The sequence below is a fragment of the Pinus tabuliformis genome, chromosome 2_2, assembly GCF_031772625.1.
Source record: "Pinus tabuliformis cultivar Carrire ecotype Pingquan chromosome 2_2, CPIR1, whole genome shotgun sequence".
Classification (NCBI taxonomy): domain Eukaryota; kingdom Viridiplantae; phylum Streptophyta; class Pinopsida; order Pinales; family Pinaceae; genus Pinus; species Pinus tabuliformis.
In genome coordinates this window covers 392362736-392390031 of record NC_142300.1, presented here as the reverse complement: position 1 = coordinate 392390031, position 27296 = coordinate 392362736, and the positions used below count along the sequence as shown (strand labels likewise).

At 35.0% G+C, this 27296-nt stretch overlaps 2 protein-coding genes across 8 annotated transcripts in view; one reads left to right on the top strand and one right to left on the bottom strand.

Moving 5' to 3' along the window:
* The first annotated feature begins 4456 nt into the window (after positions 1–4456).
* Positions 4457–27296, top strand: part of LOC149192918 (ABC transporter G family member 39-like) — a 49656-nt gene continuing 26816 nt past the window's right edge. For 2 of the 6 annotated variants that reach the window (XM_089404731.1, XM_089404727.1), the window contains exon 1: positions 4457–4713. The gene's annotated coding sequence lies outside the window, so the exon portion shown is untranslated. Of the gene's footprint in view, positions 4714–8644; positions 8855–27296 lie in introns of those variants that run through there. The other 4 variants (XM_089404732.1, XM_089404728.1, XM_089404733.1 and 1 more) reach the window with 3 other exon arrangements.
* LOC149192919 (uncharacterized) lies at positions 25072–26264 on the bottom strand. Of its 2 annotated transcripts, XM_089404735.1 has the most exons (3): positions 25527–26264; positions 25361–25423; positions 25072–25193 (listed from the first exon to the last, which is right to left on the bottom strand). In XM_089404735.1, exons 1-3 carry the CDS (start codon positions 25875–25877, stop codon positions 25107–25109), a joined length of 501 nt encoding a protein of 166 aa, XP_089260861.1. In that variant the 5' UTR covers positions 25878–26264; the 3' UTR covers positions 25072–25106. The 2 variants fall into 2 exon arrangements, with proteins under 2 accessions (XP_089260861.1, XP_089260860.1); XM_089404734.1 differs by having other exon boundaries at positions 25072–25423; positions 25527–26252.

The following is a 27296-nucleotide window of genomic DNA, read 5'->3' as shown; positions in this document are numbered from 1 at the left end:
GCTATGGGTTGAGTTATTAGTTCCTGGAAGCCTTGGTTGGACAAGAAGCCCTATAACAACTTGGGTTGAGTTACTAGTTTTGAAAGCCTTGGTTGGAAAAATTCTCTAGAATCCCTTGATGGTTTGAGCTACTAGTCTTAGAAGCCTCGCTTGGACAAACAATTTGGAAGCCCGAAAACAACTGTGGGTTGAGTTACTAGTTGTGGAAGCCCTGGTTGGAACAAACACTCTAGAGCCCTAGACAACTTGGGTAGAGACCAATCTGGTGATGGTTAGTGATGTCCGATCATGAGGTGGAATCACTGTTTGAGGATTGAGTTGGATTGGCCTCTGGAAGCCCTAGCTTGGTTTTGTTTGATTTGTTCCATGAGATCCCACATTCATGCTTGGAATATGGCACGGGGGTGATTGGCTGAAAGAAAGATTTGGTTCAACCAATCTATGATCGGGTGGTACGTGAAAGTCCCAGACTTGGTTGCATTTTGCATATGTTAATAAGAACTCATTTCCTCTTGCATTTAATGGGTAAATATACTTTTTTCATATGTGGTTTTATGGATGTTATATATTTGTTATTTCTGTTGAATATATGTTGGTTAAGAGGATGTTTTATGACAATCTTGATGTATGGATCTCATCATGTTTTGATTAGAAAACAAATGAACAATGAATATATGACCTAATATATGATAATGCAACTATTTTGATAAGGCATCAATGCTTCCTTATGAATCTCAGATAAGTATGATACCCCTATGATCACATTCATTGTTATGACTTGTAGATTTCATATTTGTGACATGTTTGACGAAATGCCTGTCATGGATAGTAGGGGTAAGATCAAGTAATTGTAATAATGATAGCATTAGTAGCCTTATTCCATTGTTATTTATCATTTCTGAAAGTTTCATGAAGTTCTGGGAAGTGGCCTGAGCCCTGACCCTGAAAAAGTGGCACAAAATTTGGGGTCATCGGTTCATAATTAGTTGAAAAATCCAAAATAGTTGGCATGCCTTGCTATGGGAGTGAATGAAAGGCCTTATTCACATGCATGGCTTGTCATGGGAGTGGTTGAGGGTCTAGATTAGTGAAATGTTGTGTTGTCTCAAGGGTTGGTCACCTGGAAGGGTTGGTTGGCTCTTGAAGGTTCTATAGCATGTGTGGAAAGTCAGAATGGTTTTGTTTTGTTGGTTCCACTTCCTTAACTTTACATGGGGAGTTGAACCACATCATAGTAGCCTCTCGTCACATGCTTACCTTGACAAACCGATTACTTGGGTAAATGCGGGAGGAGGATGTTATAAAAAATACAAAAAAATGGAACCCCTTCTCTTTCAAGTGGCTTAGCCTTTAACATTGCCTTGCTTCCATGTAGAGTTAGGGTTATGGATTTTGCATGCCTCAACCATCAATTGTGTACTTGGGTAAATGTGGGAGGAGGATGTTATAAACAATACAAAAAAATGGAACCCCTTCTCTTTCAAGTGGCTTAGCCTTTAACATTGCCTCGCTTCCATGTAGAGTTGGGGTTAGGGATTTTGCATGCCTCAACCATCAATTAGTGTTACTGTTTTGGATGCTTTAGAATATTCTTGAAATTCCACATGTCATTGGACCTACCTATGTGAGTAGTGAGGCTTGACGTGGTAACCACTTAGTGTCATGGTGGTCAACACAGTAGGTAATCTTAAGTGGGAGGAATAATTTCTACATACAAACTTCCATTGAGATCATTTTCATATTGTTGGAAATATTTTGGCATGTCAAAAAGTGTTGAATGTCTAGAATTATGATTATAATGTTTGACCCCCAAAAGTATCATTTGATACCTCAGATATCTCTAGAAAGTTCCATACCCCAAATGACCAATATGAGACATGCCCTTAAAATGGACTTTACAAACCAATTCCGACAATTTTACAACCCAAAATACCAAGATATATTACAAATTATATAATGATTCATTTTATATTCAAAATAAATATAAAAAGAGAGAGATTGTACATGAAAACATTATATTAGACTTGAAAAAATACTTAAATTAAAAAATATAGAAATTTGAAAACTTGTAACATTGTTTTACAATCTACTAGAGATTCAAAGATTCTCATGTATTTATTTACAATAACTAAGTGTGCCTACACTTTTTATTTTTTAAAATTGTGAGCACCCATATTTATAAATTAAAACAATTTCATGCACCAATCCAAAGAGGAATTTTTTTTACTAAACAAGCCAAATACATATAATTTAAATTTCTCTATATCAATAATAAAAATGTAGTTGATAAAGGTAAAATCAAACCAACCTTTATCAATCTAGATAAGATGAAGACAAGGGACTTAATAAAAGAACTCAAAAGTTATATCAAAGTCAAGAATTAGGTTTTAGTTAAAATACCCTAATTAGTAGAGTGAATCCTTAATAGAGTGACATAAAATAAATAATTCAATTCCAAAAACAATAAGTTACAAAACTTAGCTACCCAAGACATGAGGATGGAAGAAAACTTGTGGTGATATTGTTGATCCCTTTATGTTGTTTGAGTGAAATCTATAGTTTCTCATGATTTCAAACTCTTCTTTAGACTTGCACACAACACCAACAACAATCTTTCGTCAAACTAAATACACAGAGTGATAACATATTTACTATTCATTAATTTAGCTCACATCCAAAGGTTATTTCACCCTCAAACCATAAATTGAAAGAAATTTATCGAATAAATTTCACTATGATTTGTAGGGGTGAAAGGAAAGAGATATAGATAATCATCTTAAACATGAATAACAAATCAAGCTTGATAGATGTTACTATAACCTAAATCGATATATAGATGTAAATTGTGATAAATATACAAATTGATAACATATTTACTATTCATTAATTTTAGCTCACTTCCAAAGGTTATTTCACCCTCAAACCATAAATTGAAAGAAAATCATCCAATAAATTGCACTATGATTTGTAGGGGTGAAACATAAGAGATATAGATAATCATCTTAAACATGAATAACAAATCAAGCTTGATAAATGTTACTATAACCTTTGTCGTAATGCTTAGGTTCATTATACTTTGACCATTTATTTATATACTCTCTAACTTTACTATAATTGATAAAACTACAAAATAAGTCAAAATTAAAAATAAATATAAAAATAAATTCAAAACCAACATACTCTAATATATCCTTTTTTGAAAAATAAATTCAAAACCAACCTGCTCTAATGTATCCATGCTTTGAATAGGCTTATGTACTTTTCCAAATAAATTATATCAAATAAATGCCCTGAAGACATTTCAGGGTGGAGATCTATCCGAGCTAAAGAGGTGTAAGGACTTCATGATCTTTACTCAAGAACATGCATTGCATTTAATAAGTTTAGCGGTTTTTTTTTTTTTTTTAATAACTTTATTCCAAATGTTCACATTTCATAAATAAAGATAAGTAAGAATATGTCATGCATTCATCAGATGAGTATAGGAATGAAGTTAACTAAGAAAAACAACTATGTACAAAGATAAAGAAAATAATTCACCAATTAAAATTGATTTGCGAATAAAGCATATCTGGTAAAGGATATGATAAGTGGAAATGTGGATGGACTCTACTTTGACTGGAGTCATGTGATTGGGTATGCAATTTTTGGCGTTAGTGGGGACTTTGCAGGACTTTCCAAAGGGAAAACCAGGATGGAGAGAAAACAATGATTGAGGCTTTGGGATTTACCCACTTACTCTTAAAAGGTAGTGTTACAAATTGTTTTTCCCTAGGAGTTTCATCTCATTTGTATTTTGCGAACACTAATACTTAAATAATAATTAAAAAAACATAAAATAATCCTAACATATTATAGTGTTTCGGGGTAAGAGAATGATATGGGAAAAACCTCTATAAAACTTTTGATTACACAAGAAAGTAAAATGAAAACCCTAATTTTCTTTTTACTAAATAAATAATTCATATAAAATTTATTTTTCATTCACTCACACATCAATCCTCAAATTTAGTAGTCAGGAAATCACTCTTTCAAATCTTGTAATGTATGGCACATCAATCCTCCTCACCTCTCCCACTCTGAGGATAAAAACAAAAATAGATTAAAAATTATTAAATAAACTAAAAAGACAAAAAGAGTGGGTGATCCACGATTGAACATAATTGTCTTTACTTAAATGTGTATTTGTCAACACAGATAAAGAGAGGTCAGGCCTGTCGCCATAAGACTCAACTATCTTAAAATTAATATTTACAAGTCAGAAAACATCAAATCCGTGACCACACCAAAAGACTAGTAGCCTTAAATTAATGTTTACAGGTCAAAAAGGTTAGCTACTTAAGAGTAGTTAAGGGTCTTCGTGATCACAGTGAGTCCACCAAAAGAATTACTTATCTTAGATTAATGTTTATGAGTCTATGAAAGAATGACCTATCTTAAATTATTATTCATTAGTCAACAAAGTGAGATATGGAAGATTAGATAGAGATATTAGTGGAATTATAGTTGGAATGTTTTTGGCTGGATGGAGTTTAAAATAGCCATGAACACTTCATCGTTTTCTTCGTCTCTGGTTGATGGTTTCTCCCTGCCCCAGTAAATTGCAGTATTGACCATTCATTGCTTTGATCGATTTGAGTTCCAGCAGCGATTTTCGCGAGGGACTGGGCGGTTTACAGTTGTGAACGTTTGGAATATCTCTTGCAACTCAAGGTACTTTGCTCGCTTATGTTTTTAGATTATTATTTTCTCTTTTTTATTTTTTCTTCACAACAGAGTTATATAAATATAAATATAAATATACTGAACCTTACAAAATGTTAAATACGCTTTATAGGTTTTCTATGGAGAAACCTTTAATCTGCATGAATTTAAGCGTTCTGTTTCAAGCCCTGTATATTTCTCGAACATACATTCCCTCATAAGCTGCAATTCTGGTACACGCTGAGGGTTGTATGAACAGGTCTTTGAATTTAGTATAGCTGCAATGAGATATGATTAAGATTTGTAAATACCAGGCCGTCATATGCTTCTCATGCTGTAATGTAAAGTCCTTCTGAGTTTCAGGCCGTTGGATAGGTTTATTTTACAGCTCATGCTGTAATGTAAAGTCTTTCTGAGTTTCAGGTTGTTGGATAGGTTTATTTTACAGTTCAGTATGATGTGTAATGGTGTTTTCCCTCATCAATATAAATGTGTAATAATGTCATCATTATAATATGTAGGGTGTCTGTCTCTCATCAAAATTGAAATTTTGCTATGTTTAAATAAATGTAAAAAATAATGCAAAAAAATTGAATCCCTCTCTGCTCATGTTATTAGATCCATATTTAAATTAGATAAATTTATACTGATATTTTCGTAACCATTTTATATTGCAATTTCATTAGCTGTAACTCTTTCTGTGTAATTAGTGTGAGTAATTGATTTGAATGTTATGTATGTGTTGAATAGCTGAATCTTTTCTCCTTTCTATCCATAAAATTGGTTTCTCTCTCTCAGAGCATGGTTATTGAAAAGCCCAGAACAAATCTGGGGTTTCAAAGAAAATTCGCTGAGGAGAGCCGCCATCTCTCCAAACCCTAACCGAGCCATTCCCACAGGAGCCGCGCTGGCGCACCCATCTGCAACAAAATCCGGCACTTTAGCGAGGCTAGGAGAACCGCGGTCTTTTCTCAACACCAAACTCTAGGGAGAACCGCCGCTTCTTCCCTTTTATTTCGCCGTCGCCACTGCTCAATAACCTGTTGCTCTCAAGCCCAGAAGAGACCCGCTGCCGCCGCTGCTCTATAACCGCCCGCTCTCACACCCGGGAGAGCCGCTGCCGCGGCCCCTTCCCCCGTCAATGGCCAGCAAAATGTGACCTCGAACGGTCATTTTGGCCAAATTGATTTAAAGATAGATTATACCTATGGAGAAGATAAAAATCTATATTAAAAAGTCGCAGTAAAGATAATTCCTCAGGAGAGATATGGGAAAACAAGGTTTTCAGGAATTAATTTTCATTAAAAATAGAGTTTTTTTTTTAAAGTTGCCCTATAGATCTTACATATAGAGAAGTTAAAAGGCCATATTCAACACAAAGATGGGAAGGCTGGGTATTTTTTGGATTATTTTGTCGTTTTGTGTTGAGAGGGGTTTTTTAATTTAGTACAGTAGGGATATGGTAATGTAATTAATTTTTGAATAACCTAAATTATATTAAAAAATAATTAAAAAATAACAATTATAATTATTATATTTTATGTGGTATAATAATTATATGGTATTATTATTATTAATTTGTTTTTATAAAAATGGTCATTTATCTATAGTTTAACATTGGAATTCAATTTTTGTTATTTTTTATTATTATTTAAATTTATTTATTTGTAAAGTGATTTGTTGAAGTTTTTATTATGGGTGCAGTTTTGTAACTTCTATTTTTCTATTAGTTATTGATTTTTTTTTTTAGTTTTATTTCCATTTTTTTTTCATGAATTATAGTTTGTTGAATATTTTCAATTTAAGATGACAACTTTTAAAGAGGAAAAAGTAATTGTTATTATTATTATTATTTTTCCAATATTTTTTTTTAGTTTTATTATTTTTTAATTTGACTTATATTTTTTTCTTCTTCTTTCTTTCTGATGAAAACGAATTCTAAATCTCTCGTTTTCAATATTTTTAGGGGCGCGATCTTGAGACCTGTGGATTATGGGCCCACGAAGCCTATCAGTGCAGCGCTAACCTCTGAACATTCCCCAGACGCGTTGCTGGCTTCAGCCGGAATTTTAATTCTCTCCTCCTTAAGATCAAGCCGCTGCTGCTGGCACTCATCATAGACAACGAGGTGCCGATTTGTTCACGCATCAACCGACCTTACCTTCCTAGAGTACCATTCTTTATCGAGGCGCCGGTACACTTGAATCATTTTTTTTTCATTGACTTCGCCTTTACCCTGTTCTTGGAAAACCGTCCGCTGCTTCCTTGGCTACAATAGCCGTGCTCCTGCAGACATTTTTCCCGTCAAAAACTTCACTAGGTGAACACATTTTCCTCTGTCACCATGGCCGTCTATCATAAGCTCCTTGGCTTGCTTGATGGACTTTCTATTGGCTACTGACATGCTCTCTGGATTTTCTCCTAAAACGTGCACGTCCTTCACAATTGGCTCGTATTCTCTAATATCTCTTTCCAAATTTCGGAAGTGATTTGATAATAGATTTGATGATAGCCGGCGCATAAATCCATTTTGTAACACAAGGTCTGAGAGTAACAAACATACTTTGCTGAAGTATACCAGAAAATACTGCGCCCAAAAAAAACGCATGGAAGCAATGTCCTAGGTAAATATAATTCTATTCTTTTCAGTAGCACTGGTAGGCTGCAGATCTTTTCCATGGCATTGGCCGGCCCCACAAAATGCCAACAATTCAAATAAAGAAAAAAACACAGGGACTTAAATTCTCAAAGACTTCTTCAAGTATAAATTCACAAAAACACATTTTTATTATTTACAATCTGAGGTTACAATTTAAGGCATCTCAGCCTTAATCAAGATTTTTTCTGCAACTACATTTTTCCCTCTCTCACACGCACAGGGTTTTTCCTCTCTTTTCTTTCTTGATTATCTCATGAATCCTTCAGTTCTTATTACACATACATTCAGTTCAGTTTTAACTGATTTTTAACTAAATTAGTTTATTAACCGAATCTTGTTCAAGATTGACCTGTCTGTCCATGTGGTTGTCCACGTGTCTCTTTCCTCTAATTTTTTTTCACTGAGGTGTCCGGATGCTCCTGCATCACTTTCTTTTCTTGTTAATTTTTAATTTGACTCTATTTTTTTCTCTTCACCTTTCTATAACTTTCTTTCACTGGAAGCAACAACTATTTCTCTTTCCTCTTTTCAATTCCACTAGAAATGCTACCATGCATGCTCCCCTTCTTTGCGACAATGTTAGCTATTGTTTCCTTTTCCCTTTTGCATTTGGTTTCCATTTACTCCTATGCTTTGTTGTTGTTTCCGATATGAAGAAAACACAGTCGAAAAATCCATATGAAACACACAATCTAGGATCGACAACTTGAAGAAGATGACGAAGTACTCTGAATTCATTCTCATGCCATCTCATAGTCCATTGCATATTTATGTTATACACAATGGATGCATTAATCAATGAAACTTTTGTTGGATTCACCACTTTCTTGCCCAAAATTGGCAGCCAATGTAATAATAAATCCAAGGGAGCCTGCAGTTTCTTGTTCTTGAAAGCTAAAGTACAATCGATAAGAAGAAAAAGAAAGAATTTTGCTACAAGGAGGCGGGATCTACATGTGGTTTTTTCAAGTGTAGCTTCACCCACCATTCTCGACTCTTCTTTAGTTGAAGAATTTGACAAAGGTTGTGAAGCAGAGGAGAGTGGGAGATTTATATGGAGAGATCATTGGTATCCAATGTCTTTAATTGAAGACTTGGACCCTAATATTCCCATGCCTTTCTAGCCCTTCGAGATTTTTCTATGATAGGATGCTGAGGGAAATTAGAAAGCCTTCGAGGAGAAGTGCCCCCACAGACTGGGAAATTGGAAAGCCTTTGAGGAGAAGTGCCCCCACATACTTTCTCATCTCTTTGTAATTTGTTATTATTTATGCTATATGGCTTCAATGCTCCTATCATGATTAGTCTTTCAAGGCAGATGGCTCCTATGCTCGAATCCTACAGACCGCATCTGAAGGACTTGAAGCTCAAGTTGTGAGGTCATCTCGAACTTATGCATCCTACAGGTCGCATCTGAAGGACTTGAAGATCGAGTTGTGAGGTCACCTCGAACTTATGTACTGAGCTTCTCGACAACTGTCTACCATAAAAGTTATTTCTATGACCCATAGTCTTATTTTAGAATTATTTTTGAAAATGAATCATTTAAATTGTGTATATGCTTTTGTTTATATTAATCTATAAGTTTGTTTTTAAATATCATTATTTATTTATGTAGTTGAGCATATTGGCATTTGATTTTCTAATCCATTTCATTCAATAAAAGATGTTCTCAGTTGATCATATTGCTATTTGATTTTCTATTTCATTTCACCCATTAAAATTTATTTGTTGTATATAATGTTTCTCGTTTAGTATTATAGTATGGGATAAGTATGTGTTGCAGAAAATATGATTTTCTTTATAGTTAAAGATAGTATATTAGAATTGAATAATGAATATTATAATTTGAGAGATAACAATAAAATTTTTGTTTCATATACGTTGTCTTTACTGTGACAAAAACATTTAAATTCATCTCTATATCAATCATGTACAATGCCCATGAACATTGCAGGCAACAAATGTTTGTGCAAAACAAGTTTCTTGGAATTCACATCTCATTCAATTGAAACTAAGTTTCTTTATATCAATTTGAATGAAACACTGCGAAATAAATACAGTTATAGAGCTTCATCACAATTAATGAGGTAGGGTGCTCACCTAAAAGCACCATTTTAGCGCAACATTTTCACTTTCATATCTATTTTTTCATGAAGGCTTTTATTGATCGGCTTGTAGCTTGTCACTAGTCTAGACCCCAATTTAACTATATTTAAACTAAGCTGCAGGTATTAGATACTACGTAGCACTTGTTAATAAAAGAATTTGACTAAGTCATATTATATAAAAATAAAAATAGTCTAGATCCATCTAAACTCTGGATCAAATCTTTTGAGATACAAATCTCTTTTAAATTGAAAAGAGATTTGATCCCTCTTAGTTTTTTATAGATACAAAGTTAAGATGAATATAAGCTAATAGATATACAAATGGTAATATCCACCTTGGTGTAGTTCTACTATTTGAGATAGGCGTAGTCTAACTTATAGACAAAATAACATTTTTCAAGACATTTTTTTCTGGTTAATTTTAACCAAATTCCAAGAGATTTAAAAAAAATCTAGTTTAAGTGGTTTAATATGTATAGTTCTAGTGCCTCAAGGGTTTTCAAGGTGTTGAATTTATTTATGTATTCAAAAAAAATTAAATAACAAAAAATCACAATCTTGCTTGAAATTGTTTCATCAAATTTTTGTGAAAAAAAACTATTTTAGATATACACATGAAAATATCCACTTATTACATAACATGTAACTAATATATAAATAATTAGAATCTAATGACTTTAAAATTTAATGATTTATATACCAACCCTAAAATCAAATTTAAGGAAATCACAATATTAAATATTGCATAATAGGGATGTAAATTTGGTAATCGACATAGAAAACTTTCAGAAGTATAAGGAAAATGGTTTTTTTTGTTTTTGTTTTTGTTTTTCTTATAATAAATATTAGTGTGAATTGTGTTGTTTTCATTACTACTCTCGATGAATTGGTTGGTAATCAATAATAATTGATTGGGGATTTTGAAAAACTTCAATTTAAAGTGAATTAACTTTTTGGAAAAGGTTATATACAAGTTTTAAGGGGATGACTTAAGATTTATCCATATGTATTTTTTTAAAGTAATTATTATTTATTATTATTTGATTTTTTTGGTTATCAATAATAATTGATTGGGGATTTTGAAAAACTTCAATTAAAAAAAAAAAAATATTAATATGGATTTGTCTTCTCTTCATTATTAATTTTGAAAAGTGAATTAACTTTTTGGAAAAGGTTATATACAAGTTTCAAGAGGATGAATTAAGATTTATCAATATGTATTTTTTTTAGTAATTATTATATATTATTATTTGATTTTTTTGGGTAAAAATTATGATTTTGGAGTCATTAAGATGAGAATTAGACTATGTGTAGAAGATTTATGGGATATTATGTTGAACGAGTTTGAAGAAAATTCAAGTTAGACACTATAAGGCCATGATTCAGTATCATAAATGTTAACTTAGAATGAAAAAAAAATGATGATGCAACATTATTTCTCACTCAACAAGGCTTGGATGAAAAAAATCTTCCTAAAATTACAGTAGTATTGGGGTCGATATTCTAGAGATGGCATACATGATGGAAGAAGCAATATCGATCAATAAAGTGTTACAATTATTGACCAAGTGATCTTTGTAACAAAAAAGTAGAATATTTTGACATTGCAAAAAATAATTGGAGAAGATGTGGAAGAGCTTGAAGAAGTAAAAGAAGATATAGAAAACATAAAGAGTCTATTTATCATGAACACTGTAGAGAAGTTTGTTGAAGAAATTGTAGGAAAAGTGTGACTTTGCATGAGATGTAGAGCGTAATCATGATGAATAAAGTGAAGTCTATTATGTAGATATTGTAACACACCCCTCCTAATCCACACCAAAAACCTAGTTAAAAGTAGATGCTTATTGTATTGACCTAAGATCCAAGGTACCGTTATGAAAATGGGGTTTAAAAATTTCAATATTTTCAACTAACTTAAAAATAAATTAGACATCATCGTTGCATTCGTCTTGACAAGACGATTCCAATGATATAAAATTTTACTTCAATCCGACCTCTGGATCAAAAGTTATGGTCAATTGAGTTCTAACATATTATAAGTTGCCATGTCACCACTCTGCCACGTCGCGCCCACATGGTGCCCTCGTGGGGCCTATGCATCTACCTAGACAATCACCCAACGCCTCATGGAACATACGCATTGGCTGCCGACCCGTTCATTGTTTGTGGTCCTCACATTAAAATAAGCACACGCACACACACACATGATGTGATAATTGAAGAGCATTAATTACCATTAATTTTTCTCGTCTCCTCTGCCTGTTACCCTGGCTCGTTTCCCCTTGCATTTCCGTTTCATTGTCGGTTGTCCATTAATGGAAAACATTCATGTTTCCTAGGTTCTGTTACCCGACCCCTTTTACCTTGTGTATTCACGAAATTCTCCAGGGTTGACCCTCCAGGTTGACTTCTCTGTGGGTCTTCACATACACCAATGAACAACATGTCGTTTTCGCATGTATGCCACTACATCATGGGCTTACATCATCCCATGCTATTTAAACATGCTCCATCATTAAACACCCGAGGCTTGACCTCTGAGATTATGTGTCCACGCGAGTCCACACATTTGCATGGTCAATGCTATGGGATAGTTCATATGTCCCAAATCTCATTTTTAAGCTCCGGTGTCATTTTTCTTGCCACGGTGGCTCGGTACTGAGTCAACCCGACTCTCCCTTGAACACTGCACATGGCTATCTCTAGGAGACAAACTCTGGGATAAACATATTCCCATCAACTGCCATGATAAATACCCATCTATGCGGTCCCTCCTTAAACCTCCTAACATTGTAATACACTTGCTTTACATGGGAAGTGGTTCCTCCAACATCCAATGCACGACCCCCACGTCATCCTGGCCTTCCCCACGTTGCAGGCTCTGCCACACTATCCTGGTCCTTGCTAGCCCCGATGTTTATCTTTTACAACCTAATGTGGGCTTCTAGGATGTAACCTCTGGGCATACGTCATCTCAGGATCTTGCCCAATCGATGCCTCTTGCGTAGTTAGTGATTGAATTTGAACACACTCACCCGACTGCTTCCATGTCGACGACCTACCAGATTAACGATCTTTCATGAGCATCCAGGGATGTAACCTCCTAGACATGTCACCCCCAACTCTCTCTCGACCTTCGATCTCTCACGTTTAATCTCATCCCTTCATTATGTTGGCATCATGCTCGGTTATGCGTTACGACCACATGGTTGGTAACCTGGCTTTCCTATTGGGCCTTAAAATAATACTAAGTATGGCTCCTCTATGCTACACCCGCATGCTCCGACTCAACTTTGTTGAAGCTCTTAGCACATAATTATATGAATATTGTTATATTCTTGAGAACGACCCTTTTTAAAGTATCAAGGCTCAATCCCACTCACCCCATTGCCTGTAAATATACACAGGGTGGATTTAGTGGTTTTTAGGGGCACTTGGACTTGACTCCAAGGCTCTGCCTAATACTCTAAAGGTGTTATATGGCCTGCTTTAGAGTTATCCCTCTTAAGCTTACATGGGCTTTAGCCGAGCCAGCGAGTGTATAGTTATTTATACACACACATATATATGCACAAGATGCAATGTCTCATTTGAGGTTAAATATACAAACACCAACTACATGAACATGCCAGTTGCATAGGTCATTAAAACACAAGGAGAGAGAATTTCGACATCAAATATTTTCTCATCCTTCACGCTCAACAAATTAGATTAATTTCAAGCTTCCAGTAAATACAAGAGTTGAACCATTCCTTCAACAACACAATAGATCGATAATATCATAGAGATCTACCCATTTCTCAACACACAGGCCATTGTTAACCAATTCATAGACTTAAAATGAATACATGAATAAACCATTCCTAATATTATATTCTGGGCACATGTAATGTACATTTCCACGGTAGTTTGACCTCCCTAGTCATTAAATTGAGTAAATTAACTGAGTAATATATGAAACATAAGAATCATGATTATATCAGTCCTCCAGGGATAAACCATTCCTCATTCATGGCATAGATCTTTAACATTGTATAGGAATACACATTCCTCATTATGTCATAAGAATTAACCAACACAATGAACCAATATCATCACAAACATTAACCCAACACATTAAACTTATGCATAATAATACATGCATAAAGGCTCGATTATACTTATCTTATTAAAATGTGCTTAAACATTAAGGTTGGGACTTCAACTCTCCATCCAACCATAGACAATTGTTGCTAAGACTTACTTACAACCATCACCCTTGAGCCAGATTCCAAAGATTGAGGTGGGGGCTTTTGGGTGCTTTCATACAACCAACACAATAGAAACAAGATGTCACAAGGCCATTGTTTCTTCGTCCACTAACTAAGCTCATTATGGCTCACACAGTTTAGACATACATAGAGTCATACCAACATTTCACAATACAAAGAATTCTAGCTCACTTTCAGGAGAAGGGAGTCAACTATTAGGAAGATTCATCAGTGGTTAAGTTGTTAATGGGTAACAAAATCACTTCTCCAGGTGGTTCTTCAATGAGTCAAGCACCAGAGCTTCAATCCCAAGGCAACTCCTAGTGGTTCTTCAGCCCTCACAAACACCTGAGTGATTCATCCCAAATTTAACAGATTCATCAATCCACCAGCTTCCAGTGGGTTCTTTAGCCTTACAAGAAATCTATGTTCTCTTAAACAATTCACACAACAAGCTTCACTCAAGAGGTTACTGAGTTGGTGCTCCTTTTCTTGGAGTCGATTCAATGCTAGAGACCACTTGATCCCCCTTTCAACTATGTTCTATCCCACACACAATAGTTCTGAATATCATGTTTGCTACCAATACTTCCTGACTTGTGCGCGTGCTACCCTAAGAGGGAGCATGTATTCCTCCATGAAACATCTCCCCGTCACCTAACGAATTAATTGCCTTTTTCTTCCCGTAAGTCACAGTTAATTCAAGATTCTCACCACATAAATATTCAAACATTCAATCACGTCCTGACAATGCAACCCATGCCAAATAAATTTTGTCCTTTTATTTTCTTGATGTTTGAGCTGAATGACACTTGGACCAACCCTTCTTCTTTAAGTTACATTTAATGCACAATTAGCACATTAAATCCCTTTTATCCAACTACGACTAATATATAAAAGACAACCATTTCCCCAAGAAACCCTCTTCCTAAAGCAATGGAATATGTCCCCCTTTCTCAACCATTTAAAATAATTACAATTATTTGTAAGATGGAAAATGTTAACCGGGGGATATCACAGTCCCCTCCCCCTTGAGGGGGAACACCATCAGTTGAATACCAAGGGAAGTCAAAAATTATAAAAAGGAGTCAAGACCCTAATTGAGACAAGATCATATAAAAAATAATAATGGAAATAAAATAGAATAAAAATAATTGATGGAAAATAAATAAAATAAAACAAAAATAAACACAAGTAATATATATATATATATATATATATATATATATATATATATATATATATATATATATATATAGGATAGGGACCGAACTTCTACTAATAAGCCAACCATCGTCGATATTCAAATTATTAGGTCTTTTTTCGATTTCTAGGGCCTCCCTCAATTTACGATGATGGGAATGACTAACCCTAGCAACAACTTGGGCCTCCTCAATGCAGATGTGATGCTTATATTTATCTGCATGCCCTGCCAAAGAAGAGGAGCAAGTCTTTCCATGCTTGATGTCATCAGCATGCTCACGAATCCTTTGATTAATCGAGCGACCAGTCTCACCAATGTAGGGAGTCCACAAGAGCATGGGATAACGTAAACACCCTTCATATTCTTTGGGTCCACTGGGTCTTTTACAGATCTAAGGGAGCTCCTGATGGTATTTAAAGGCCTAAAGATTGAAGCCACCTTATGCTTCCTTAGGATCTTCACAATATTGTCAGTGGTCCCTTGGATAAAAGGAAGATGAACACCAAAAAATCAATCATTGGTATCTTTCTTAGCCCTAGGACCTTTTTCAGCGCTAAGGAAAACCTTAGTACAATGGTGTCTATTATAACTATTATTAAAGAAAACACTTAGGAGATGTGATTTCTCTTCATTGAGATGGTTGTCATCATAAACTCTTAAAGCTCTAGTCGCTAAGGTGTTAAGAACACCAAACTTTTGCGTTGGGAAATGATGAGAATTAGCATGAAGATATTGTTTCATATGAGTTTTCTTACGAAATACCTGATGAGAAAAAGAGCCATCATCAATCCTTGAGAGGAGGATGTCAAGGAAGGGAAGACTACCATTACTTTCAAATTCCATGGTGAACTTTATGGAACTAGATTGATTGTTAAGATGGAGGAAAAACAATTCCAACTCTTCCTTACCATGGGACTAGATGACACAAGTGTCATCCACAAACCTCTTCCACATCTTAGGCAGAAGACAAGAAGAAGCTACGACCTTTGATTCAAAATCCTCCATGAATAGATTAGCTACCACAGAGGAGAGGGGGGAACCCATGGCGATACCGCAAGTTTGCTCATAGAATTCCCCATTGAATGAAAATAAAGTTGAAATAAGACAAATACCAACTAAATTAGCTGTATCAAGATCTGTAATGCACTTGGTGATTTTGATGGCGTCGTTGATAAGGATATTAGTGTCGAGGGAAACCACATCGAAGCTCACAACCCTGTCATCTAGATCAAGCTTGAAACTCTTTATATATGTATTACTTGTGTATATTTTCGTTTTATTTTATTTATTTTTATTTTATTTTATTTCCATTAATTTTTTATTATTATTATTTATTATATAATCTTGTTTCGATTAGGGTCTTCACTCTTTTTTATAATTTTTTTTATAATTTTTGACTTCCCTCCTTCTTCGGAGTTTGACTTTGATTTTTTAATTCTGGTTAGTTATCTTTTTCGATTATTTTCCATTAATAGAATTTTTTAATAATATTTGATTTTAATAAATTAATTTAAATATTATTTTTCAAAAACTAGTCATTTAATATAGTCGTTAATAATATTTGCTTTTAATAAATTAATATTATAATTTAAATAAATTAATATTATAATTTAAATAATGTTTGACTTTTTTTAGTTATGTTTTTCGATTATTTACCATTAATATTTTTTTTTATTAATATTTAATTTTAATAAATTAATTTAAATATTATTTTTCAAAAACTACCCGTTAATACAACCTTTACTTAATAATATTTGTTTTTAATAAATTAATATCATAATTTAAATATTATTTTGCAAAAATAGTCGTTACTTGAAATTATGGTCTCTACATTGCTCTCTATTTAAGCTTTTACCATGGTCTGCCTATTCATGTAGTCCAGATGATAAACCACACTGGTTGGTTTTGGTCCTTACCATGCTCTGCCTATTCATCTGGTCCTGATGACGAACCACCATGGTCTGCCTATTCATCTGGTCCAGATGATGAACCACAGTGGTTGGTTCTGGTCCTTACCATGGTCCGCCTATTCATCTGGTCCTGATGATGAACCACACTGGTTGGTTTGAAACGCAGCGACCAAAAATTTCTGTTATGTAATTTCTACTAAAAGACTTTTCTTAATGTGAGATGTATTATGAGATGTTTTGATGCTTATCCACATTTAATTTTTTTGGCTAGAATTTAGCAATACAATTTAGAGCAAGACTGTGATTTCTTATTGTTTGAAATGCATTGATTTCTGTTATATAATTTCTATTGAAAGACTTTTCTTAATGTGAGATGTATTATGAGATGTTTTGATGCTTATCCACATTTAATTTTTTTGGCTAGAATTTAGCAATACAATTTAGAGCAAGACTTTGATTTCTTATTGTTTGAAATGCACTGTAACACCCCCGCAATGACAGCTGAATTACCAATAATTAAACTAAAGTTTAACATTTAAGTAATGTTATTTTATTTAATAACGAAATCTCGTTCATGAAAGAAGACCAATTAACGAATTCTTAAAAGAAAGAATTACACCTCTAACAGTTAAAAGAAACAATTACAACTCTCTCTCGTAAAGAAACAATTACGCCTCTCTCTCATGGAGATAAAATGACTCTCAGTGGAAAGAAATTGGTTTTTATAGAAAGAAAGAGGGATTGGAAAACCTAAGTAATATGTTACCAAACAGAGCGGTCGTGAGCTGGTGAATACCAGTGGACAGACTTCGTCAAAAGATTAGAAAGGACAGAATGGGCCTAGGGTCTAAAGGGCTTCCATTGGAATTTGTGAAATTTGAGAGACTATGCCTTGTGGAATTTGAGACACTGAGAAATGGTATATAGTATGTACACATATTTACTTGCTTGATTAGGAAATAGAGTTTATAACCCGTGAATAAATGTGATGACTGTATTATTGTTTATAGAAAGTCTTATCGTAAGGACACAATAGCTAGATTGAAAGATTACTCTGTAACCAGAACTATAACAAGCTCAGGAGTCTGTAGATGGAAAGCAGAATTTACATGAAATGGCTAAGCTGTGGTCTTATCTGTTACTGTCATTTTGTGAAGATGTATTAACGTGTGTTATACCTTAATTCGCTAACTGTAATAACAAGAACAGACCCTAAATAAACAATCAAGTTAATAACAAGCTATGTTAAGACCTCGAATTAGCTGTCCAAGATAACCAAACTTAAGCTGGAGATTAAGGAAGCACTAAAACAAAACGGGCAATTTATTTCTACAACATAACCTTCTAAAGAGAAGAGTTCTACTGAACCCAAAACACAACGGAGTACACACATATGAAACATAGCCTAAGGAAATTCGATAACAGTTCTGAGTAGTGCCAGATTCCAATAAACATCAACCAGGGAACAAGAAATAACCATATATCGAATACGAGGGAAGGGAGTTGAGACCAGGGCAGACAAAAAATGATTCAGCCACCAGTCCAGTCTCCCTCCTCACTGGTCCATAACAAGAAATGTAATTATATAGGTAATAAGTGTTGAATGTGTAATTTCAAACTGCGCAGCCGTACCATTGCCAGAAACCGTTTACGAAACCCGCCTGAAATATTTCGCACCAGCTTTCCGGCGAAGGAATAATCCGGCAATCGACTCCGATACGATGTGGTGGCGGCACGTGTCTCTCGCCTGACATCAGCCAACGTAATATTTCGGGAGGTAAAGTTCAACCCAAAATTGGCTTCCGAAATTGATCTCCTCCGTTCGATCTGCTCCACCATTTTCGTCTGTTGGTTGATTAAACCTGCATATGGCCAACATTAAAAGCTTGGCGTGGAGTAAAATTTAAGTTTCATTGACCATGCTTTTTATTTATGAATTGTCATATGCGTAGGTAGATTTTTTATGTTTTTTTTTTACGGCACGTAAAACTTAATGTATTTGCTATGAGAGTGCGTTGACCATCGTAATGAACTACGCAACGAAAAAAACCGAGTGTGTATTTTTACATAGCAGTGCTCATGTGGTAATTTTTTGCACACGGGATGAAAATAGAAGCCAACAACAACAAAAGAAAATGGGAGAGCACATGTATATTTTGAGTTGACTGGTGGTGAAGCTTGTAGCAGCGAAAAACCAAGAAGTTTGCACAGCAGTGCAATGTGTAAAATGAGCTCGCAGCAGCAGGAAAGAACAAGGGAAGCAACATTGAATTATTATTATGTATTGATCATTTGAAGAAGGAGGAGCAGTGAAGAACTATGTATTTTTGCACACCTGTGCATAAATGAAAAACGAAGTGGAGCGCATGTGTTTTAAGTAAGTTTTTTTTGTATTGAATTTGCATTGAAATGCAAAAGAAAAGAGCGCACAGGTATTTTTGAAATTGTGAATGTAATAAAAAAATTTTACTGCATATGTAAAGGTTTGTTTTACAGCAGTATGTGTAAAATATTTTTACAGCAGTATGTGTAAAAATAGTTTTACACCAGTAAAGTAAAAAGGGGTTTTACTGCAGTAAACCCAGCACAGTAAATTCTCAGGTGAAAACAGAGTTTTGTAGAATGAATTAAGTTTGGTGAATCCCTCTCAACAAAGAGGATGAATATGTATCAGAAGTTGACTGAATGTTGTTTTTGGTAAATCCATCTGAGTGAAAGAGGATGAATGTTGTTTCAGGCATTTTCTATTTTAATGAATACAAGGATTTTTATGGCTGTGTAATACTCTGTTCTGAGATTTTTTTTTTAAAAGCTTCCCTGTGCAAAAAGATCCTGTGGAGGTGAAACAGAGCATTGCCTCTGTGGTGTTTGTTTGTTTGGTTTTTGGTATTTTCCCATGAAAAATACCCAACAGTGGTATCAGAGCTAGTCTAGGCTCTTTGATGGTGACAGAGCTGGTTCATGCTCTTTGAAGTGTCAAAGAAGCTGAAGGAAAGACCCTTGTTGCAGCAGCAGTAAAGCTTCTCCAGCTGTGTGAAGTTTCAGCAAAAGGATTCAGGTATTTCTCATATTAACTTTTGTGTTGCTGTTGAAGAAACAATGAGTCATTTTAAAAACACAGTCAGGGATTTTAAAAATAGTTAAGAATGGCAAGATCAAAGAAGAAAGTGTTCAAATCCCCTAAGGTTGTGTCTCCCTTTTCTATTAAAATAGAAAACAATCTATTTGAAAGCATTGTATTTGAGGTTCCAAGGTTCGATGGGAACTTTGATATATGGGAAATAAAAATGAGGGCTTTCTTAAAGTCCGAAGGGATTGAGATCTGGGAATCAGTGATTGATGATAGCAAGAAGGATAAAGAATCCAAGGAGTACAATGCAAAGGCAGCAAAGACTATCTTGGATGGATTCCCTGATTCTATAAAGAAGAATCTAGGAAAATATTCATCAGCAAAGGAGATATGGGACAGACTTCATGACCTGCATGCAAAGGGAGAACTGACCATGACCATCAGTCAAGAAGAAAGCTCTGAATCGATCATGGAAGCTAGATGTGAGAAGGTTGACCTCATCAAACTTCAAGTAAAAGAAAGGGATGAAGAGCTTATCAAGCTTAAGAAGGAGCTTGATCAAAGCAAGAGGAAACATCATGAAGAAGTCATATCCATGACAAATCAGCTGAATGAAGCAAAGAAGCAGGAAGACGCCTTGTCAAGTCAACTTGAACAAAGGCACAAGAGAGTGAACAAGCTTATAGAAGAGATTGGATAGTACAAGGTAGAGGTCTCCTCCCCTAAGTCCGAACTACAAGAAGCCAGGAAGCAGGCACAAGGAGCTGAAAAGGAAATGAAGAGCAGTCAAGCAAAAGATGAAGAAATCTCCAAAATGAAGTCAGATATTATCTCCCTCAAAATAGTAGCAGCTGAAGCTACTCGTAGCAAGGAAGAAACTGAGGAACAGCTTACAAAGAAGAATAATGAGTGTGAAAGGTTGGAAGAAGAGATTGTCCTCCTCAGGAAGAAGGTTGAAGGGATGAACAAGATCATGAAGAGCTCTCAAGCTTTGGATGACATGCTCAACTATCATAGATCTCCATCTGATAAATCAGGACTTGGGTATGTAGGTGAACCCTCAAACAAGGATGAAGATGCTTTAAGCAAAGGAGATGTGAAGAAGCCAGAAAGAAGTTGTGAAGCTCCTAGTTCCAGCAAAGGCAAGGAGAAAAATGAAGGCTGCAATAGAAGAAATCCTACTCCAAGTAGAAAACCAGCTCAAAGAAGAAATGTAGCTGATGTCAAAGAGGCAAGAGGCAATGGTCATCAACAAAGAATCTCAAGGCAGCAAGGCTTCAGAAGTACATCAAGAAAACCTCCATCTCCCAGGTACCAAAGTTCATTTTATGGTTATTGTTATGCTTGCTTAAACTTTGGTCATATGGCAAAAGACTGTAGAGCATTTCATAAAGATAGATGTTATGGTGTCAGACAATCTCCAAGAAACAATTTTGCAAGAAGAAATCATGAATTCTTATTCATGAAAAATGTAGAATGTTTCAAGTGTCATAACATTGGGCATATGGCACGTGACTGTAACTTAAGATGGGCTGCTATGCAAGCTAGACCCACACAAAAGAAGAAAGTTACACAAGTATGGAGAAGGAAGGAAAGGCAATCTGAAAACCCCTTGAACTCCCCAGTGGATCTAAATTTGTTTTGAGAAGAGTCTGCCAAAAGAAGACAAGCACACATTAAAGGGGAGCTTGTAATTTTTTGTTGCTGAACTGTCTTAACAGTCACTCTTTGATGAAGACCTTTTATAAGGGAAAAATATGAAGTTAAATCTGCCATAAAAGCAGAGAAGAAAAAGGGGCAGCGCTCAAATGTGAAGTGCAGCAGCGCAATAAGAAAAGTATGCAAAGCATGGAGACCCTCACAGCAGTGGGAAGATAGAACATAAAACAACAGTTTTTGAATTTTTTTTGTTATGGAGCACATGCATTGAAATGCATAGCAATGGAAGGTAGTTTCCTTCTATGTAATGTGATAGAACATACTCACAGCAGAGTGAGTACAATACACAACAGTAAAAAAAATGTAACTTTTTTCTTCATATGCAATGCAGCATGCAAAGAAATGCATAAAGAAAAACAGGGACAACATATTTTTAATACACATGGGTGAATGATAATGTGTGGCAGCAGAAAAATGAAAGGAACTGCACAACAGTGCATTGTGTAAATAAAAAAAATGAATGAAGACTAAGATTGTGTGAAGCAAGGGTGTAAAAAGAAAAGGCAGCAGCCCGTGTTAATTTTTTTTTTGTTGTGTGGAGAATGCAGAGCAAAACAGCGTAAGGATGATTTCTCTCTATGTGCAAGTAATGGAGAGTAAAGAGTTAGTGTATGGGCACACAACAGTATGATGAAACAAAAGGCAGCCACAATGCAAATTGCAGAGGCAACGCAGCAGCAAATAAAAACCCAGGGATGACAGAGTCTATGGTTATGGGTATGGACAACAGTGCATAAGAAGAGGCAGCAGCGTGATGGCAAGAATGAGAAGCACAGTAGTGCGAAGAAAATGAAACCAGAACTAAGAGAGAATGAAGAAATATGTTTTTACACAGCAATGCAAATAAGAAAATGCAGCAGCATGAAGTTTTTGTTGAAGAAATGAAAGGTAATGAACAACAGCAGATGTAAAAGAAATTTTTTCTTTACAGCAGTAAATGTAAGTATAGTGAATGTGTTGTTCATTGAATTGAAATGCAACATATGCAACAACAGTGAATGTAAGAAATGTTTACACACAACAGTGTAAATTTGTAAGGTGGGACAGAGTAATTGTTCCAGAAAAGACAGAGTATTCTGTCTTTGAAGAATGCACAGCAATGCAGAGTTTGCAAAGAAATGTAAGTGAAGTGCAGCAACACAACAGCAAGTGTAGACACAGCAGTGTGGGGTAGACGCAGCAGAGAATATGCAGCAGCATAAAAGAACAATGTAATGAGTATGCACAACAGTGCAATGAATGTTTTGTTTTGAAACTGCATCTAAAGCAGTGTTTGGCAGTAATCCCTCCGTGAGAGGAAGTGAAGTTCTTAGTGAATCCCTCTGTTAAAGAGGAAGGTGCTTTTCAACACAGTGTCATGGTGAATCCCTCAGTCAAGAGGAAGATGCTTTTCAGCATAGTGTGGTAAATCCCTCTGTCATGAGGAAGGTGCTCTTCAGCACAGTCACAGGTGAATCCCTCTGTCAAGAGGAAGGTGCTCTTCAGCACATTGTTATGGTGAATCCCTCTGTCATGAGGAAGGTGATCTTAAGCACAGTTTCAGGTTAATCCCTCTATTAAGAGGAAGACTATTTTGTTGTGTGTGGAACTGCATCAGAAGCAGTTGGTGAATCCCTCTATGTGAGGAAGATGTCTTTGTAACAGCAGTGTTGGAGAATCCCTCTATGTGAGGAAGTGTTTGGGTATGACCGAATGCCCAGCAGTTGAAATTAAAGGGGAGTGTTGAATGTGTAATTTCAAACTGCGCAGACGTACCATCGCCAGAAACCGTTTACGAAACCCGCCTGAAATATTTCGCACCAGCTTTCCGGCGAAGGAATAATCCGGCAATCGACTCCGATACGATGTGGTGGCGGCACGTGTCTCTCGCCTGACATCAGCCAACGTAATATTTCGGGAGGTAAAGTTCAACCCAAAATTGGCTTCCGAAATTGATCTCCTCCGTTCGATCTGCTCCACCATTTTCGTCCGTTGGTTGATTAAACCTGCATACGGCCAACATTAAAAGCTTGGCGTGGAGTAAAATTTAAGTTTCATTGACCATACTTTTTATTTATGAATTGTCATATGCGTAGGTAGATTTTTTATGTTTTTTTTACGGCACGTAAAACTTAATGTATTTGCTATGAGAGTGCGTTGACCATTGTAATGAACCACGCAGCGAAAAAAACCGAGTGTGTATTTTTACATAGCAGTGCTCATGTGGTAATTTTTGCACACGGGATGAAAATAGAAGCCAGCAGCAACAAAAGAAAATGGGAGAGCACATGTATATTTTGAGTTGACTGGTGGTGAAGCTTGTAGCAGCGAAAAACCAAGAAGTTTGCACAGCAGTGCAATGTGTAAAATGAGCTCGCAGCAGCAGGAAAGAACAGGGGAAGCAACATTGAATTATTATTATGTATTGATCATTTGAAGAAGGAGGAGCAGTGAAGAACTATGTATTTTTGCACACCTGTGCATAAATGAAAAACGAAGTGGAGCGCATGTGTTTTAAGTAAGTTTTTTTTGTATTGGATTTGCATTGAAATGCAAAAGAAAAGAGCGCACAGGTATTTTTGAAATTGTGAATGTAATAAAAAAAATTTACTGCATATGTAAAGGTTTGTTTTACAGCAGTATGTGTAAAATATTTTTACAGCAGTATGTGTAAAAATAGTTTTACACCAGTAAAGTAAAAAGGGGTTTTACTGCAGTAAACCCAGCACAGTAAATTCTCAGGTGAAAACAGAGTTTTGTAGAATGAATTAAGTTTGGTGAATCCCTCTCAGCAAAGAGGATGAATATGTATTAGAAGTTGACTGAATGTTGTTTTTGGTAAATCCCTCCGAGTGAAAGAGGATGGATGTTGTTTCAGGCATTTTCTATTTTAATGAATACAAGGATTTTTATGGCTGTGTAATACTCTGTTCTGAGATTTTTTTTTAAAAGCTTCCCTGTGCAAAAAGATCCTGTGGAGGTGAAACAAAGCATTGCCTCTGTAGTGTTTGTTTGTTTGGATTTTGGTATTTTCCCATGAAAAATACCCAACAATAAGAAATATAAATGCACTGGAGGAAAGAAATGTAAATGTACAGGGATAGGAAAAGTAAGTGAACGGAAAGCATAATTATAACATCAAGACCAGAACCATGCATTGTAAGCCTTACAGAACCAAAACTCTTTGAGTCTATTATACTGTTAAAATCCTCACGGAGCCGCATGGCCATTATCAACTAAAAATAAATTAAAAATAAATTAAAATCCTAACTGGTGCATTCATCACTGTAGCCCCGAATTCGAGCGCTGAGAAAAAACATCAGTGCAGAGAATACAAAATAACAGTGTATATGCATTAAACGCCGTAAGAGGCAAAACCCTCCAAATTATTAAAGGAGGAAAAGAACATCATATGTATTTAAAAGAGGCTATTGCCCTTAAACAAATATAGTCTGAAACAAATATAGTTTGTAGAGGCCTTTAAACTGTAGCACAAGCTAGGTTGTTGAAACAACACAAACACAAATAATAACTCTTATACGAGTTTGAACAAATACATAGATTACCCAGAACCCGAAATGCACCTGTGACATCGCTTGGGAGCGCCAACGGAGATTGAAGCCAAATGAGCAGCAAGCCGAGTATCAAGGCATGCCAGGGCAACAAGAATGCCCACGAAATTAGCCAGAGTTGACAACATAAGAGGCTGGTAATGCCACAACAGTGAAAACAAATACGCCAGAGATCTTACCCTGAAGTAAAACCCTAATGGTTTGAGCCTGCGTGCGAAGGAGGAAGGTCGACGGATTGTAACCTGTCAACAACCAAATGCAAGGTGGATTAGAATACCAAACACAAAAAATGGGAAGCAAATCAGAGCAATAATAACACAATACACAAAATGTGCCGCCGCTCACCTGAGGGATGGTCTCCTGGTGTTGAAAATGTTGACAATCCCTGTTGAAAATCCCTTGGAAAAGTGGAGAGCCGAAGTAGCAGCTCGACAACCGACAATAGCCAACAATGGTGAACAGTGCAAGGGTTACAAGGCCTCCATCGCCGAGAGTATACTCAGAGAGGAATCTTACCGAAACATACAGTGCAAATGAATTGCGGAAGGCAGAGTTGGCTCGAGTGGTTACCGAAAGGAACCCTCGGGCAGATCTGACTGTGCGTTTCTCGGGTAACAAATCGACGCTTGAAAGGAGGCTAGATGGCGATGAAATACTATAACGCCTGGGGCCGGATGGCCACCCGTCGTTAGACATAGCTTGGTTAATTTGCTCATACCGCGAGGACGGAGAAACAAGTAAATGAAGTAATAATTGTTATCCACCGTGCTACGAACCATATCACATGAATGCACAAGGGAAATCCATATGTTAATGTTGATTGACATTGATATCATAATGTTTATTATGCCGTGGATAAACAAGTCAGTAGTATAATGTATAGTATGCCATTGATAAATAAGTCAATGTTATAATGTTTAATGTGCCATGGGTAAAACCACTGTAACGGTGATGGTGTTAAATATGTTTTTATTGTTTTGTTAAAAAACACTTGTTAAGTAAATTAATACAATTGAATAGTGGATATGGCATGCATTTTTGAATGCAATGCATTTAATACCCTAAAAAATTTTAGGGATTTAAATTTTCTAAATTAAAAAATTTAAATTTATGATTTTTAAAAATTTATATTAATTTTTTTTAATAAAATTGCCCAAAAAAGGAAAAAATCATTTTATATATTGGTTAACTACTTTTAATTTATATAAATACATTAATTTTATTGCATAAAAAACTCTAAAAATAACTACTAATCAAGATATATATTGATAATTGCTATCATAATCTCATGAATTATATTTTGATAATTGCTATCTTAGTCTCATGATTGAAAATATTCTTGTATTAGTTTCGAGATATATAAGGTTAAGAAATCAAAATATATTATTCCATTGAGTGAAATGACCTATGGCTTTGTCATAGGGTAATGCCAATTGGAAGTCTTTTGTTAACATATTGAGTGAACGTCTTCCCTAAACGAGCTGGAGGAGGAGGGTGTCTTCAAAGTGCAGAACCTTTGGGAGGTATATGACAAACAGAGTTATTGGTTTTTGTGCAGGTGAACAAATCACATAGGAACTCTAATTATACATAAGAACTCTAATTATACTCGAGGAGATAGTTATTAAAATATTTATATATTTCTGGTGTTTGTGTCGGTGAACAAGCATAGAGGTACTCTCATTATACAAGAAATAAAATATTCACATTTTCTATATAAATTAATTTAATATTTTAATTATTTTCTGAAATTATATATAAAACTAAGTTGTTTTTAGGTGGGTTATCTTTAATGTTTCATTGAAAAATGATGTGTTTAATGCTGGAATGTTATTATTAAGATTGTATAGGAAGTTTGGTCGAGGTTGTATTTTTTTTAAATAGTTTAAGTAATTCTCATTTTGAATATTTGATTTGATAAATTGATCAAAACTAAATCTTATAAAAACCAATTAATATATATTTTATAAATAAATAATATTATATATTTTAATATCATATTTGAAAAAAAAATATATAAAATAACTATCATGTTTAAATAAAAACCAATTAATATACATTTTATAAATAAATAATACCATATACTTTAATGCTAAAAAAATGTAAGGTAACTAC

Excerpts from the sequence above, each read along its gene's own strand:
- LOC149192919 (XM_089404734.1), bottom strand. The coding sequence starts at position 25,877 with ATGTCTAACGACGGGTGGCCATCCGGCCCCAGGCGTTATAGTATTTCA. Across the intron at positions 25,424-25,526 it reads ACCAGGAGACCATCCCTCAG|GTTACAATCCGTCGACCTTC; the intron begins GTGAGCGGCGGC and ends GGTTGTTGACAG.